The 16768-nt window shown below is 40.3% G+C and overlaps 2 protein-coding genes across 2 annotated transcripts; both read left to right on the top strand.

Annotated features, from left to right (window-relative positions):
• Positions 1-4923: 4923 nt before the first annotated feature.
• On the top strand, positions 4924-7161 carry LOC130986964 (COBRA-like protein 10). The gene is made up of 2 exons (XM_057910515.1): positions 4924-5620; positions 5678-7161. The coding sequence occupies exons 1-2, from the start codon at positions 5062-5064 to the stop codon at positions 7087-7089; spliced, it is 1971 nt and encodes a 656-aa protein (XP_057766498.1). The 5' UTR covers positions 4924-5061; the 3' UTR covers positions 7090-7161.
• A 5721-nt stretch (positions 7162-12882) lies between these two features.
• On the top strand, positions 12883-13728 carry LOC130986963 (uncharacterized). The gene is made up of 2 exons (XM_057910514.1): positions 12883-13125; positions 13212-13728. The coding sequence occupies exons 1-2, from the start codon at positions 12937-12939 to the stop codon at positions 13533-13535; spliced, it is 513 nt and encodes a 170-aa protein (XP_057766497.1). The 5' UTR covers positions 12883-12936; the 3' UTR covers positions 13536-13728.
• Positions 13729-16768: the final 3040 nt, after the last annotated feature.

Below are 16768 nucleotides of genomic sequence, written 5' to 3'. Positions count from 1 at the left end.
AAGAGGTAGGTGCTTGAAGAGCAATGTGCTGTGCAGCCGAGCAAAAAGGTGGATGTCAAGGAAATCAAGCTGGAGGTCTCCCATGGCAAGAATGAGAAAAAAATTGTCAATCCCGAGGAGACAGAGCATAGACGTATAGTGGATGAGCTAGAGACACTACTCGAAGAATCGGACCGACGTGCACAACCTTAAATTCTCTCACAATTGCAGGATCCCAAGGATAAAGAAGAAAAGGCAGTTGTTCACACCAAGAAGATGAGGGATGAGGATAAGAAAATCTCGCAGGCGAAAGCTGTGTGCACTGAGCTGCCAATGAAGCTACTTTCGAAGAAGAAAGATCCGGGGTAGCTTCACCATTGAGTGCGAGATTGGAGGAGAGCTCTTTCCCGAGGCTCTTTGTGATTTAGGGGCTAGTGTCAATGTGATGCCCATCTCTGTTTTCAAGCGGTTGGGAATTGGAGATCTCAAGCCGACCTCGATGGATATTCAGATGGCGGATAGATCAAGAGTGAAGCCGGGAGGAAAGCTTGAAGACATCTTTGTGAAGGTTGACAAGCTCATCTTCTCTACGGATTACTTGGTCCTCGATATTCCTGAAGATGCAAATCCACCGTTGATTCTTGGTCGATCATTCTTAGCTACGGGGCGAGCTATGATAGATGTGCCGAATGGAAGCGTTATCTTTCATGCAGGTGATGCACATGAGTCCTCTGTCTCTGTTCGTGTTAGGCGGTCTGTCACGCCCGCGGCGTTTGATGTTCATTGAGACCATGCGGTATCGTCGAGCTCTAGACATTAAATTAAGCACTTGTTGGGAGGTAACCCAACTATTTTTCTTTGTTTTGTTTTTCGTTCTTTTAGTTTCATTTTGTTTCTTTTTGTTTCGTTGTTTTGTTTGGGGTTTTTAGTGCAGTGTTGAGCTTGGAAGATGCGGGAACTCGCACCATGTTCATACCACCACCGTAGAGCATTTTTTTTCTGTGAGTAGTGACACACATATGATCATCCCTCCAAACTTATTTTCGAACTTATGTTCTGTAATAAGTTTGGGGGAGGGGGTGAGAGTAGATATGTGTATGACTTTTATCTTTTGTTAGCTTTATTGTTTTATCCTGCTTGGTTGGTGGTGTGTGTTTTTTGTTTTTGAGATGTTTATTGCTCTATTAGATTTCTGGTGAGATGCCAATGATGATTTCTGTGAAAAAAAATGTAGAGTTTGATTTTCTTTGATGATTTAAGCATAATTGGAACTAATTTGCATAATTCTAGAGTCTTTTTGACCTTGACTTTTAGACATTGAATAAACCTGTGAGGATTTGAGACATAGCTGTTTATCATACACAGTTTATTCTTTATTGTGAGTTTTGTCATGCATGTGGTGATCTTCTAGAACTTGCCATGGTTTCTGTGTTGAGGTTGCTGTTGTGCCCAGGATTAGGAGATGATTTTAGGCCGTTTTTTGTTAGCCACATTATTATCCCAAACACTGTCCTTAATGAAAAAAAATTATCATTTGTTATCCACTTTGAGCCTATTTAGCTTTTTATTCTTTAGCCGGATGATAGGGGGTGATGAGGTTGTGAATATTCATAGTGGGTTGTGAAAAAGAAGGGATGATTTTGTGTTACTATTTACTCTTATAAGCTCTAGAAAAGTTGTGGAAAGAAAAGAAAAAAAAATTATTCTTTAGCCGGATGATAGGGGGTGATGAGGTTGTGAATATTCATAGTGGGTTGTGAAAAAGAAGGGATGATTTTGTGTTACTATTTACTCTTATAAGCTCTAGAAAAGTTGTGGAAAGAAAAGAAAAAAAAAAAGTTGTTCAAGAAAAAAAAAGAAAAAAAAAGAGAGAAAAAAGAAAAGAAAAGTGTGAAGTCGAGTGTATATTGAGAAATTTGTTAGAAAATCGACTTTGTTTGTTGGAAATAAATGGAGAGCATAAAAGAGTTTTTAGTTCTGATTTGTGATGTTTAAATCCCTTGAGTTTTGTTGATTATGGTGGTATAGTTGGGAGGAAGATGGAATTTATTCCATACTTATTTTACGAAGTTATAAGGTGTTAGTGTTCTTGATATATTTTTGAGTCACTTAGCCTATATTTTCCTACCTTAACCAATGTCCCTACATTATAACCCAAAGAAAAAGATCATTCTGATCTTAGTCCTGGCACACTTTTAGCGATGGAGATTGTAGACGATTGGCAAGCCTATGGTAAGAGATCTGCATTGTATTGAATTCGATGAGAGTATACACGTCCTATTCCATCAAATTGAGAGTTGAGTGATACACATACATTGTGAGATTCAATTGTTTGGACTGTTAAGGTTGATTTTGTTATAGGTTGTGTTTATTGATGAATTTTGTGCTTAATTATTGAGGATTTGAGAATTCTATCATTCTTTATCTTTCTGAGGCATTGATGAACTAGTTTTCTTACCCATTCGTGTTTTTTATTGTGTTCTTCTCATTATTCGAGGACGAACAATGGCTTAAGTTTGGGGGAGTTGATAACACTCATGTTTCCATGGTTTTTAATGTTCTTTTGATGTTAATTTTATAGGAAATTGAGTGTTGGATGATTGTTTTGTGCTTAATTTGCTTTATCTTGTGAAACATGATTCTAACTCGAACTTTGAAGGAACTTTCAGGATTATTGAGTTCGAATTTGGAAAACTTATCTGAAATATAAGTTGTAGATCGTCTCAATATGAGTTCGTGAGCGCAAACGAATTATAAATCGGAGTTTGCACAAGAAAGTTATGACCAAAATAAAAACATCGCGCGCAGTAGTCTGAACCCGGCGGTCAAACACCGTTGACCACCGCCCGAAGAAGGATTTCCGGCGACCGCCGCCTAGGTCGCCGAGCCTTCTGGAATGTTGAAAGAGACGCGGCGATCGCCGCGTGATGAAGATTTTTTGTGCTTGAGCCAATGACCGCCGGATGGGTCGCCGGGCAGGTCGCCGGCTACCCGGATTTTTCAATTTTACGCGTTTTTAGAGTTCTTTTGGGTTTCAAACACTGTATTTTACCCTGACACTTTAAATAGTTTCTCTTTTGACCTATCTAGGGTTCCACACATTACATTCTAGCATTATAACTTTAGTTTTACATTTATTTCCCAGTTTTCAAGGCTTGGATCAAAATTGAAGATTCAAGCTGCTACAATCTTTCTTATTCAGTTTTTATATAATTCAGTTCTTCCAATTGTGTTCTTTTTAATTATGTTTATTCTTTCTTTTATTATGTCTGGCTAGTTTCGTTTAGCTGATTATAGGGTTTGTAAATAGTTGATTGAATTTATGTGATTTATTTGTTAATACCTTTGTGCCTTCCAGTTTATGATTCATAATTCCTGGTTCTTATTTTCTTGTGAATTATCTGATCAATAGTTTGCATGTTTAGCTATTCGGTTTGAGACCTAGCGGAGATAACTGTTTAGCGGATTCAGGGATGTATGATATGATTTTTACCTTGAGACCTAGCGGAGATAGGTGGATCATAGAAAGCTATTATTAGGAGCTATTGGGAGTTAGTAGATTTTCTTGAGACCTAACGGAGATAGACAATTTACTAATCTACGATCGTTGCTGCTCTAGTGAGAGTGATTGATTAATTAAGTGATCTCTCATCATAACTGGATTAAACTGGTACATATGATTAATGGATTAATTGTGTAGATTTAGTTAATGAATTTACTACCCTAGGATCAGTTGTCTTTAATATTTGATTTTTCTACGTGTTTTTATTTGTTGCTATTTGAGTTTAGTATTAATCAAACCTTCCTACTTTCGTTTGTCTGTCTACTGTTATAGTCTGTTTAGGAGATAGCTAGAGTTGTTTCGTTTTGTCAGTCCCTGAGGATACGATACTCGATTACTTGTTGCTTGCTACAATTACCTGTGTTAGTTGCAGTCATTTTTGTTGCTAAGAAATTAGTGATCAGTATAGACAACACGTTTTTGAAAATTGTCATCTAAGTATATTAGATAACTGGTTTTGAAATATGTCATATATATTGTGTTGTCTATAAGCTGAATTCTTGTAGAATGTGCGGCATATATCTCAACTTTTCAAGTTCCAACGAGTTTTTGTTAATACCTCTAAAAAACCATTCTACATAATAAAATATCAATGATAATTAAAAAATAAAATAAAAATAAATATGAATTGTAATAAATTTTTTGTGTAAATAGGTTATTCTACTCTTAATAAAATTTTAATAAAAATAATCAAAACAAAAGTTAAAAAAAATTAAATATAAAAATAATAAATGAAAAACCGAAAAATAAAAAAAGAAAACATAAAAAAAAACAAGCAAGTAATCTAGCCACAGCCTCGTCCCCCTCCCCCTCCGCTTTCTTCTTTGTAAATTAACGGTCGGTGGTGCTTTGCCGTGTAGCGAAATCAAACTTGTGTGAGCAGTTGCAAACGATGTTGTAGCCTTCATTGAGCTCGACTGCTCTATCGCGTCCACTTTATACATCGACTCGATTCGACGTAGTGGATTAATCATTTGAGACAATATCCAAAATCTAACTTCTCTTATATAACAAAAGGAAATTGGGGCCTTGTAATAGATAAAAATCTGAAAATAATACTTATTTATTATTATTATTATTATTATTATTATTATTATTATTATTATGTCCTTACACATTACATAAAATTTGTGTAAATGGTGTAAGTAGTAGCATACATAGACGTACGTATATAATTAATTAGTTATGCATAGATTAATTAGTGAAGAAGAAGTTGGAATGGAATGATAAGCTTAATTAGTTAAAATAGAATATCCTGAATCGTCTCCGGACCTCGTAACGAGAGGGCAGTACTTGAATATAGCCCCGACAAATTTCTACGTCTCTTATAATCCTTTCGTAACAGACTCTCACATGCTTTTCTTCTCTCTCATCACTCTGTATTTTTTCTGATATCTCCCCCAATCACTCCCTCATTTCCAACGGGGCATTAAAGCCATCGCCGGCATCGCGCCGCGCCCCGTTCCATTAGCTATTCATTTCATTTAATTTAATCATCATCATCATCATCATCATCATATATGATAAGATCCGGCATGAAGATAGCATGGCCGCCGATGATGTGCGCGGCCCTCCTCGTCCTCGTCCTCGGCGTGGTGGGTCAGGACGAAGACATCCCCGCATCGCCGCCGCCAGAGGTTGAGAAATGCAACGGCATCTTCCTGTCGTACACGTTCGAGGGGCGGGAGAAGGAATACCCGCTGGTGAAGAACGTGACGGCGCAGGCCTGGGCTTTCAAGGCCACCGCCGCCATCCTCAACGCCGGCTCGCAGGAGCTCAAGTCCTGGAAGATGTTCGTTGGGTTCCAATACGACGAGCTGCTGGTCTCCGTGGACGGAGCCGTGGTCGTCAACGGCGAGGGCTTCCCCATCCGCGTCGGCAAGAATGGGACCATCCTCGCCGGATACCCGCAAGCCGATCTTAAGACCGCCATCGAGACGGCCTCCGATTACGGGCAGATGCAAGTCAAGGTCGGCCTTAAAGGCACGCAGTTTGGGATTGCCGGCAAGGCCACCCCCATGCCCAAGTCTTTGAAGCTTCTCAATGAAGGCTACAAATGCCCCGCAGCCACGCGCAAAGGTAAGTTCTTCATTGTGTTTGTCTGTAGATATATTAATTGATATTGGCATATTACAGGTGGGTACATGCATGTGTGCTGCAAAAAGGACCCGAAATTCAAAGAGAAGAAGCCAAAGAGCAAGTACAGCCCGGTGACATACGACGATCTCCACTTCACGTACGACGTGCTGCGCGCCTACGAGAACAAATATCTCGCTCAGGTCACCATAGACAACTTCCACCCGTTGGGGCGTCTGGACCAGTGGAACCTGACATGGGAGTGGATGAGGAACGAGTTCATCTACGACATGCGAGGCGCCTTCACCCACCGCAAGGACCCCTCCGAATGCGTCTACGGCCCTCAAGGCCAATACTACAAGGACTTCGATTTCTCCACCGTCATGAACTGCCAGAAGAAGCCCGTCATCTCCGACCTCCCCCCGGAGCTCGAGAACGATGACAAGGTCGGAAAACTCCCCTTCTGCTGCAAGGACGGCCTCCTCCTCCCCAAGACCATGAACGAGACCAAGGCCCGGGCCATCTTCCAGATGGAGGTCTTCAAGCTCCCTCCCGACCTCAACCGAACCGCCATCAACCCGCCCCAGAACTGGAAGATCATCGGCCGCCTCAACCCCAACTACAAATGCGGGCCCCCCGTCCGGGTCGACCCCTCCGAGTTCCCGGACCCGCGTGGGATCGACGCCACCACCTCCGCCATCGCCAGCTGGCAGGTCAACTGCAACATGAGCCGCCCCAAGCCCAAGCAGAACCGCTGCTGTGTCTCCTACTCCGCCTTCTACGCGGACGGCGCCGTCCCCTGCAACACCTGCGCGTGCGGCTGCGAGGACGAGCCCCCGCGCTGCGACCGCAACGCGGCGGCCCTGCCCATCCCGCCCAGCAGCCTCCTGGTTCCCTTCCCGAACCGAACCGAGAAGGCGGTGGCGTTCGCGAAGATCAACAAGCACCCCCTCCCGCGGAAGCTGCCCTGCCCGGACAACTGCGGCGTGAGCATCAACTGGCACGTGGACTCCGACTACAAGACCGGGTGGACGGCGAGGATGACGGTGTTCAACTGGGAGGAGGACGCCTTCGTGGACTGGTACTCCGCCATCGAGATGAAGCGGGCCTTCCCCGGCTTCGAGAAGTCCTACTCCTTCAACGGCAGCGTGCTCCACTCCTTGAACAACACTATCTTCATGCAGGGCCTGCCCGGCCTCAACTACCTCGTCGGGGAGGTCAACGGCACCCGCCCCGGAAGAGATCCGCCCGTGCCCGGGAAGCAGCAGTCCGTCATCTCCTTCTCCAAGAAACACATTCACGGCTTGAAGATCTCGCATGGCGATGGCTTCCCGACTAAGCTCTACTTCAATGGGGAAGAATGCGCGCTTCCTAGAGTATTGCCTAAGGCCGCCGCCCCTTATTCGTCGCCTGCGCCGCTGCTTACCTCGCTCTTGCTTGTGCTTCTCACTTCTCTTCTCCTTTTTAACTGATCGCTTCCCCTAATTACCATGTCATGTGCACTCGGATTTTTATTATCTTATGAAATATCTAATTACATGCCATGCATGATTTTTTAAATTTCTGTATTACTTTTCCGTAATACATTCATTATACATATCCGTCTTTCTTTATTTTCAATATATGTCATGCATGCCGTGCGTTTTTATATACTCCATTCGTCCCTCAAAATTATGAAATGGTTGATTTCGACACGAATTTTAACAAAAAGTTGTTTGTACTAATGATAGTGGAGAAAAAGTCCCATATTGAGGGTATTGTTAAGGAGATTATGAGTAAATAGTGTAAGTTAAAATGGTAAAATTATAAGAATTATATGTGAGAAGTGCCCAAAAATAAAGTATGCATAATTTTGGGAGACGTACCAAAAAGAAAAAATATGCATAATTTTGGGGGACGGATGGAATATAATATTTAATGCATATAATATCATACTTTTACACCGATGCATGATTACAACTCGGATTTTGTTCTATCATACACCCATACAGTAAAATATGAGACACTAGGAGAGTACGTGTGTGTGTGTATATATATATATATATATATATATATATATAGGGTTGAGTTCCATAGATAATATCTTTTTCGAGAGAACGAATAAATCTATATATCTTACGAACAGATCAACATAATTAATGAACAGATGTAATTAGTAAAAATAGAGATAAACTCACCACCATCAGGATTCAAACCCAGGCCAAAATATTGTTGTTCATGCGGTACATTGATTTGTTCAACAAAATTATAGATCTGTTCGTTTTTGTATCACGAATTCTCTATTATATAAATATTTAGCATTCTTTGTTGAGCCTTTTTCTCTCTTTACACACACAGAGACACACACACACACACACACACACACACATATATATATATATATGGGGAGGGTTAGAATAAAAACATATTTTTTGGTATAAAATAGGAATCATTTTCAGCCATTAGATCATCAGGATCTACGGTTGATTCATCACCTTGTTGGATGAATTCAGGTCCTAAGTTCGAATCCCAAAGGTAGCGAAAAAATTATTTTTCGCAATTCATACCTTTATGCAATGAATTCATACGTGTTCAATATAAAATTCATACATTTAAATGTGTTTTTATTTTATACAAAAAAGGTGTTTTTATTCTAGCCCACCCCTATATATATATATATATATATATAGGGGTGGGCTACGGTAAAAACACTTCTTAAAATATAAATATAAACGTTTTTTAATGTACGAATTTTATCCAACAGGGTTACGAATTCATCAAACATGGTTACGAATTTTGAAAAATAATTTTTTGCGACCTTTGGGATTCGAACCCAGGACCACGAATTCATCCAACAGGGTTACGAATCAACCGTAGATCTTGATGATCTAAGGGCTGAAAATCATTTATATTTTATACACTTAAGAGTGTTTTTATTCTAGCACTCCCCTATATATATATATATATATATATATATATATATATATATATAGGAATGAGATGTGTAGGTCCAAATCTTGACCACACATTTATGACATGTGGCGCATCAAGATGGTGATACGTGGCAAAGCATTTCAATGCAAAATCTGGAGAGGGGTAAAATTGGAATGTAATTTTTAGATTTAATAATTAAAAAAAAATATACTCCCTCCGTCCCAAACGAAATGTCATGTTTCCTTTTTTGGCAATACACTCTCTCTCTACACTTAATATTTAAATAATTTCCACCAACCCACTTTATCTACTTTATACACATCTCTTAATCTACGTGCCGAAAAGAAATTGGACATTTCGTTTGGGACGGAGGGAGTATTTTTTTTAGATTTTCTCAAAATAGATATATTTTAGATGCATATAGTTTCACACGAAGATGCATAAAGTTTTCACATGAAATGCATGACTTTGAACATAAAAATGCATTTGATTTTTACAGTTTTGGTATTTTCACCACCCCACCCCATACCACCCCCCAACCCACCCCACACCACCCCCCAACCCTCCCCATTACCACCCCCCAAAAATAGGCATGTTTCACATGCATATAAAATCAAACAAAAATGTATAAAGTTTTTACATAAAAATGCATTAAATTATACAAAAAATGCATTTCATTTTAATAAATCTGGTAGTTTCTCCACCCCACCCCTGCCCCACCCACCCCCCCCCCCAAATTTGTTTTTTCAAAAACTGATTTTCTGATTGCTGACCCACCCCCACCCACCCCCCCAATTTGTTTTTTTCAAAAACTGATTTTCTGATTAGTTTTTGAAAAAAAATTGGGGTGGGTGGGTGGGGGTGGGTCAGCAATGAGAAAATCAGTTTTTGAAAAAAAAAAATTGGGGAGGGGGGGGGGGGTAGGGGTGGGGGATTGGGCAGGGGTGGGGTGGGGTGAAATATTATGCATGGAACTTTATGCATTTTTATATGAACCTTCATGCATTTTCGTATTAAACTTTATGCATCTAAAATATATCTATTTTGAGAAAATCTAAATTTTTTTTAATTATTAAATCCGAAAATTACATTCCAATTTTACCCCTCTCCAGATTTTGCCTTGAAATGCTTGGAAGCTTCTTGCCACGTGTCACCATCTTGATGCGCTACATGTCATAAATGTGTGGTCTAGATTTGGATCTACGGATCTATTATAAGCTTGGATACTACCGGAACCCAACCCTATATATATAGGGGGCCGCTCCAATGAGACCCCCTAATTTTAGTGAGATCTAGGACACGATCTGGTGCGTTTATTTTATCAATCCTATGGCTGATATTGTATCTGGAGGGTGATTTTTTTTCGCAGGGTTCGAATCCTGGAGGGAGCAGAATATTTTAAATTTTGTTATTCATCAGTATATACTGCATTGTTCATCAGTATATACGGCCATGTTCATCAGTATATATGTCTTATTCATTACGAATTTTTTAAATTTTATTTTTCATCAATATATACATCTTGTTCATTAGATATACATTTTGTTCATTAGTATTATATGTCTTATTCATTGTACTCATGCTACACGAAAAATAGGGGGTCTCACTGGAGCGCGCCCCTATATATATATATATATATATATATATATGGAGAAAGTTCTATGGAGAAATAAAGGTTTGCAAAGAAAGGAGAAACAATCTCAGTCATTGATCTTATCTAATATAACGGTCAGTGTTCGTTTGTTTAATGTTCAACAAAATTATTGGTATGTTCAATCGCATATACTGACATGTTCAATATTTCTCTATTCTCTACTTATATATCCTTCTCCATGGAACTTAACTATATATATATAGAGAGAGAGAGAGAAGGGTTCAACAGAGAAGCTAAATATTGTGGAGAATAGAGAATTCGTAAAATAAAAACGAACAGATCTATAATTTTAATGAACAGACCAATGTACCACATGAACAACAATTTGCCAAGGGTTCGAATCCTGCTGGTGGCGAGTTTTTCTTTATTTTTACTATATACGACTGTTCATTACTTATGTTGATCTGTTCGTAAAATGAATAGATTTGTTCATAATGAATATATATATATATATATATATTTAAATATGGTGAACATTTCGCTCTCTCCAGGATTTGAACCCATACCAAAATGTTTGTTTATCAAAATTATTGATTTGTTCATCAAAATGCAGCGGGAACGGTGGACGCCATCTCCAAGCAAAGATTTTAGTTTCAAAAATATTAAGTCAAATTAAAAGTCCAAACAGCCTCATCAAACATGTAGCAACAACGAAAATTTTGTACTAAAATACTCCCTCCGTCCCAATAAATGTGGCCACCTTTCCATTTTGATTTGTCTCACTAAAAGTGGCACTTTCTTAAAATAGAAATATTTACTTTAATTAAGTCTGATTAATTAATCTAATTAAAATATCTAACTAAACCTAAACCCTAATTAAATAAACTCCCATACACACAAAAACACACACAAACCCGCCGCCCACCCCCTTGTTTTCCCTCTCTCTCTCTCCCCTTCTCGCCTCGCTGCCTGAACCCCGCCGCCGGCCTCTGCTCTCTCCTTCTCGCCCCGCTGCCCACCCCCTTGCTTTCCCCCTCTCTCTCTCTCCCTCTCGCCCCGCCGTCTGACCCCTGCCGCCCCCGCCAGCAGCAACCGCCTGAAGGTGAATGCGACGTTTGAGATGGTTTCAGATCTGGTTGGTTTCTTGAACAAACACAAATCTAATCTGGTTTGAGATGGTTTCAGATCTCCTCTTCTCCTCTTTATTTCTTGAAGGATTTTGCAAGATTTGAGTTGTTTTGTGATCTGCTCTCTCCCTCTCACCCCGCCGCACCGCCGTCAGCCACGACCGCCGCCGCCGTCATTTATTTACTGAAGCAGATCTCTCACTCTCTTTGAAGGCTCCGCCGCCGCAGAGGTTCTCTGCCCTATTTTCCCTTGACCCTCCCGACTTTCAGGCGGCTTGTACGTGGACGGGAGAGAAAGAGATGGAGGTGAAGTCTGGTTTAGGTGAGGGGTGACCGCCACTGACATCGACGCTGGCGCCGTTGCTGTTTTCGTCGCAATGCATTGAGATGTTAGGTTGAAGAAAAAGAAGAAATTAGGGTGCAGAAAAATCATTAATTATAATGGATCACAATTAATTAAAGGGTTAATGTACATGTTCAATCCTATTGTTGCTTCTTTCACCTAGTTAATTAAAGGGTTAAGGGTGCAGATTTTGCCAAGATACAACACCTAGTTCTTTCACATATTCAACTAGGTCAAAGTAACCAAACCTATCAGGGTCTAATCCACATTTAGTGTTAAAGGTCCCTCCCAAATAGTGTTGCTTTGATTCTTTGTTAATGAATCTACCACCATGGCATATATGCAAACCGAATTCACCACTGCATGAAAATATACACACCGAAGAACCCAAAATTAAAAGACGAATATACACACCAAAAGTATACAGTAAACCAAATTCACCACATTAAAGACGAACGCGACAACACACAACTTTCGAGCAATTATTGTATCCAGTCTTGGTGACAATCACATGCACAAAACTATTAAACAAATGAAAGATTCTTTACCTTTTCGCCATTTTTAAAACTCTGGGACCACTTCCAAAGGACCACACAATCCAGTACTTCGATTATAGAAATCTCAAACAAAAGCCAAGTGCAACTCCAAAATTACAGGAACCCCACCAAAACCCAACACATTAGTTCAAGCAATTTTACAGAAAGTCGAAAAGATGGGAGGAGAAGAGATAGAGTTTGGAGATGAAAAGTCACAAGAAAAGTGAAATTTAGTGGATTAAAGACAATTGATTAATTAACCTATTAAGTGTTTGCCGCCATTTCGTTGCCCACATCAGACCACAAAACGACGTCGTTCTAAGTCATTGCCATATAGACGCCAAATCGACGCCACCTCGCATAAATTAATCAACGTACGCGTGTTGACAAATTTACCCTTGCCGGAAATTGAACGGAGTATCTAAATCAGAGAAATTAAAAGTTCGCTATTATTCATTACAGAGTTGGAAATTTGGGCGTAAATTACTCAACTATTTCCAAATTCTGGTCTAGCAACCAAATTTCCAACTCTGTAATGAATAATAGCGAACTTTTAATTTCTCTGATTTAGATACTTCGTTCAATTTCCGGCGTGATTTATGATGACATGGACCACCTGAATATCTACGTGGAAACGCCGGAGACCAAAGCGAACAACATCGTCTTATTTATTCAAAAACGTCGTCATTTTCTGCTTTTTTTTAAAAAAAAAATTAACACCCAGATTTTCAGCTTAAATCAAACTATCCAAAACCCTAGCTTCTCACTTCTCTAACATACGAACGGAAAGATCAGAATCGGTAGCAATGGGGAAAACATGGGACAGCGAGACCGGGGAATCATTGTCGAGCTCCAGTTCATCTGGCTTGGGGAATCAATTTCGAGGTAGTTGGTTGGCGCGCCCAAAGCTTTGTAAGCATGGCTTGGCCTCATTGAGGACTTCACACACGCCATTGAACCCTATGCGTCGTTTCCACTGCTGCAGTCGAAGGGGGGTGGGTTCTATTCTACGCCTTTTAGTTTAAATTTCGTATTTTGTGTTGAATTTTGTTTGAATTGAATTTTGTTTATATTGATGTAGACTAACGAAGATTGTCACTTTTGGGAATGGCTTGATCCTGAGTTGTCTGACCACTACAAAGAGTGCATTTCAAAACTGAAGCTACAAATTGTTAGGGCCGAGGAGGAGCGGGACCAAGCTATAATGGCGGGGAATTTGAGTCGTGGAAGGTTGGAATCTCGACTATCTGAATTCGATTCTGCCGCATTTGAGGTTGATTTACTGAAGGCGAAGAATGACGAGCTAGAACACATTGTCCGACCTCAAGCTATGAAGCTTCGTACCACCAAATGGCTATTCTGCGTTGTGGCTGTCTTGTTTTCTATTCTCTGGCTCATGAAGTGAAGAAGTTGGTTTCTTAAGTTTTGAGATAGGTTCCTTTTGTAATAGACTAAGGTTGTAATGGTTTAGATAAGGCCAAGACTGAAAAATCTAATATTTGTTCTGTGTACTATTTGTAGGCCTCCCCCATCATTAAGCTGCGTAATTATGATGGAAGACATATAATGTCTTTGTTTTGGAAATGAAATTAGTGTGATCATGAACTATGTATTTATGTAGTTGTTAACATGGTATGTTTTGTAACATATCCAAATTTAAAGCACCTGTAACACATATACAATATGGAGTAAAATCTCCAACTCAAAATACATATCCAACCACTGCATTCATTAATTCAAAAGGACAATGTTAAGACACTGCATAATTATCCCTATCACTTGACATAATTCATCCTGATCCACTAAATGCTTCAAAACAAGTTGTTCTTCATATGTAGACAACAGTATTTTACATTCACAAAATGGCTATAAAACTAGTTCAAGGTGCTTTCTTTCCTTGAGGCTGGCCTGATCCAGCTTCATTCCTGCTCTCTTGGGTTGAGGCAACTTCAGTAACAATGTTTTTCTCATGTGCCGAGCTTGGTTTCTTAAACTTGCGCATTTGAAATACTTTCTTTGATTTGCTTGAACCCTGCTTACAATGTGATAAAGACATTGTTAGTATTCACTCAAAAATGCTTTCTTCATAAAATGTAAGAAAGTTGACTTACATGGTAGAATATATTCCCCATTTCCTCGTTCACATAGACCCCTACGCCTTTCAAAGCAGCCCCTCTACCCTTGAATTGTGTTGAGCTACCCTTTTTTGCTTGGATTTGATTGAGTGGCTGATCCTTTTTTTGATTGAGTGCCCGATCCTTTCTTTGATTGCGTGACTGAACTTTCTCCTTCTTTGTTGTTTTGCTTGCCTTTGGTTCCTTTTCCCGCTCCATCACCCTTTGAAGGTCTTCCCCTTCGCCACTTTAGGAAAGTAAACGCAATAATTTATAAGATTGAGAGATTAATTTTCAACTATAGTCAAATAATGTTGGATATCTAGGTAGACTAACCTTTTCACCCTTCTACTCTTCGACTGGTGTAGCTGTACACTTTCTCTTGTTATGCCCTTGCTGCTTGCAATTACACATGAGATGACAACCCCATGCTTGGATATTCTCCCGTCTTTCTAATGAGGCGCCTTGACCCTCTTCTTCTTTGACACTGTTGAAGATAAAGCAAAAGAGATATGGAGAATTTGGTAATTGTATTGAACTCAGAATTGAGAAATGTACAGATACAAATATACAAACGAAGCCATGGCTTCTGGTGTAACTGAAAAGCTAACTCCTAACAACCTAACTAATTTGCTGAGTTGGCAGCTAATATAACAACTAACAACTTTACATAACAAACACGTTTTTACTTTGTAGAGCTTAGTTATACATCTAACATACTCCCAAGAACTGTTTGATCTTCAATCTCCGGGATCTGAGTCTGTAAGCTTTAGCTGATTGCGAAGATAACAAAATCTATGTTCTGAGAGAGGTTTAGAGAAAATATCGGCTATTTGATTTTCAGTGGGAACATGGCCAACTTCCACAGCCTTTGCCAACACCTTTTCTCTAAAAAAGTGAACGTCGACTTCTATATGCTTAGTTCAAGAGTGAAACACAGGGTTGGCTGAAAGGGCGACTGCACTGGTGTTATCACACCAAATCTGATGAGGACTGGGAATTGATAGGCCAAGTTCTTGACAAAGAGATTGCATCCAGAGAAGTTCAGTGGTAATATTTCCAAGTGAACGGTACTCAGATTCCGCGCTACTTCTAGACACTACCGGTTGCTTTTTAGAACTCCAAAGCACGAGATTATCACCAAAGAAAACACAGTGACCTCCCGTTGATCGTCGATCATCGGGGCAGCTGGCATAGTCCGCATCAGCATAACCAACAAGTCGAAGATGAGATGATGGTGTGAACTGCAAGGCAAGTGAGAAGGTACCTTTGGGATACCGCAGAACTCTCTTGCATGCAGACCAATGTAAATCCGTGGGTTGAGATAAAAATTGGCTTAACTTGTTGACAGCAAAGGCTATATCTGGGCTTGTATTGAACCCAGAATTGAGAAATGTACAGATACAAATATATAAACTGGTGTTTACGGAACCAACACCTAAATCTATAAAAGGAAACATGAAATTCTACCTAGTCGAGAAGGCTGGAAAGAGTAAAAATAGCTGATCGGAAACCTTGCACGAGAGAGAAAACAACTATTGTATTTTAAAATATGAGAGAGCGTAAAAAATAATACACGAGCTCGGGCCCTATTTATAGATTTACAAGCAGAGGGGTAAAATAGTAAAAACATCTTCGGTGCATGCGTCCTGCGTGATGGGAGGGTACAATGGTAATTCTAATAATACGCGGGAGACCTTCCCGCGCGTTTATTGGCTCCTCTGATGGAAATGTCTTCTCTGGTGAAGGCGTCTTCTCTGGTGATGTTGACATCTCTGGCATGAAGGACTCCTCTGGTAAACATGTCTTCTCTGTCAAGGGCGTCTCCTCTGGCGGTAATGACTTCTCTGGCATGAAGGACTTCTCTGACGATGATGACTTCTCTGATGGAGTTGACTTCTCTGATGATGATGACTTCTCTGATGGAGTTGACTTCTCTGATGATGATGACTTCTCTGACGATGGTGACTTCTCTGACGATGGTGACTTTTCCAGCGCGGATGACTCCTCTGGAGAAGAGGGCTCCTCTGTCAAGAATGACTTCTCTGGTGCGGATGACTCCTCTGGCTAGAGTCATTCCTCTGATGGATGAAATCCTTCTGGTAAAAAATGGTTCTTCTGACCCATACGGCTCCTCTGATGAGAGTGATTCCTCTGATTTGTACTCTCTCCCTACTCTGCATATATTGCTCCTCACCAACCACTCCCCCCTCTAGTCTGGTTGAACCGGGTATTCTTCGTGTTCAACCAGTGGTGTGTTATCAGCATCAAAGCCTTGTTATTTTCCTTGACCCCTGTAAATCATAAAGACATAAGCATTTTGACATTTTGACATTATGAGAAAGTAAAAAGAAGCCCTGTAAATTGTTCTCTGGCATTTTTGTTACTCCCGCCCCCTGGTCTGGCTAGTTCACTCTGGAGAGGTGCAACTAGCCAGAGGACTCGCCCGCGTGGATGACGTCACCCGCATTAAATGTCTGCCCAGTCTACAGTATTTTCCCCGTACCCCGAGGTTACTTTTTAA

Source organism: Salvia miltiorrhiza, chromosome 5, assembly GCF_028751815.1.
Source record: "Salvia miltiorrhiza cultivar Shanhuang (shh) chromosome 5, IMPLAD_Smil_shh, whole genome shotgun sequence".
Classification (NCBI taxonomy): Eukaryota; Viridiplantae; Streptophyta; class Magnoliopsida; order Lamiales; family Lamiaceae; genus Salvia; species Salvia miltiorrhiza.
This window is presented reverse-complemented; position numbering and strand designations above follow the sequence as displayed.

Coding starts and splice junctions, on each gene's coding strand:
- LOC130986964 (XM_057910515.1), top strand. CDS start 5,062: ATGATAAGATCCGGCATGAAGATAGCATGGCCGCCGATGATGTGCGCG. Junction 5,621..5,677: donor CCCCGCAGCCACGCGCAAAG/GTAAGTTCTTCA, acceptor GGCATATTACAG/GTGGGTACATGCATGTGTGC.
- LOC130986963 (XM_057910514.1), top strand. CDS start 12,937: ATGGGGAAAACATGGGACAGCGAGACCGGGGAATCATTGTCGAGCTCC. Junction 13,126..13,211: donor ACTGCTGCAGTCGAAGGGGG/GTGGGTTCTATT, acceptor ATATTGATGTAG/ACTAACGAAGATTGTCACTT.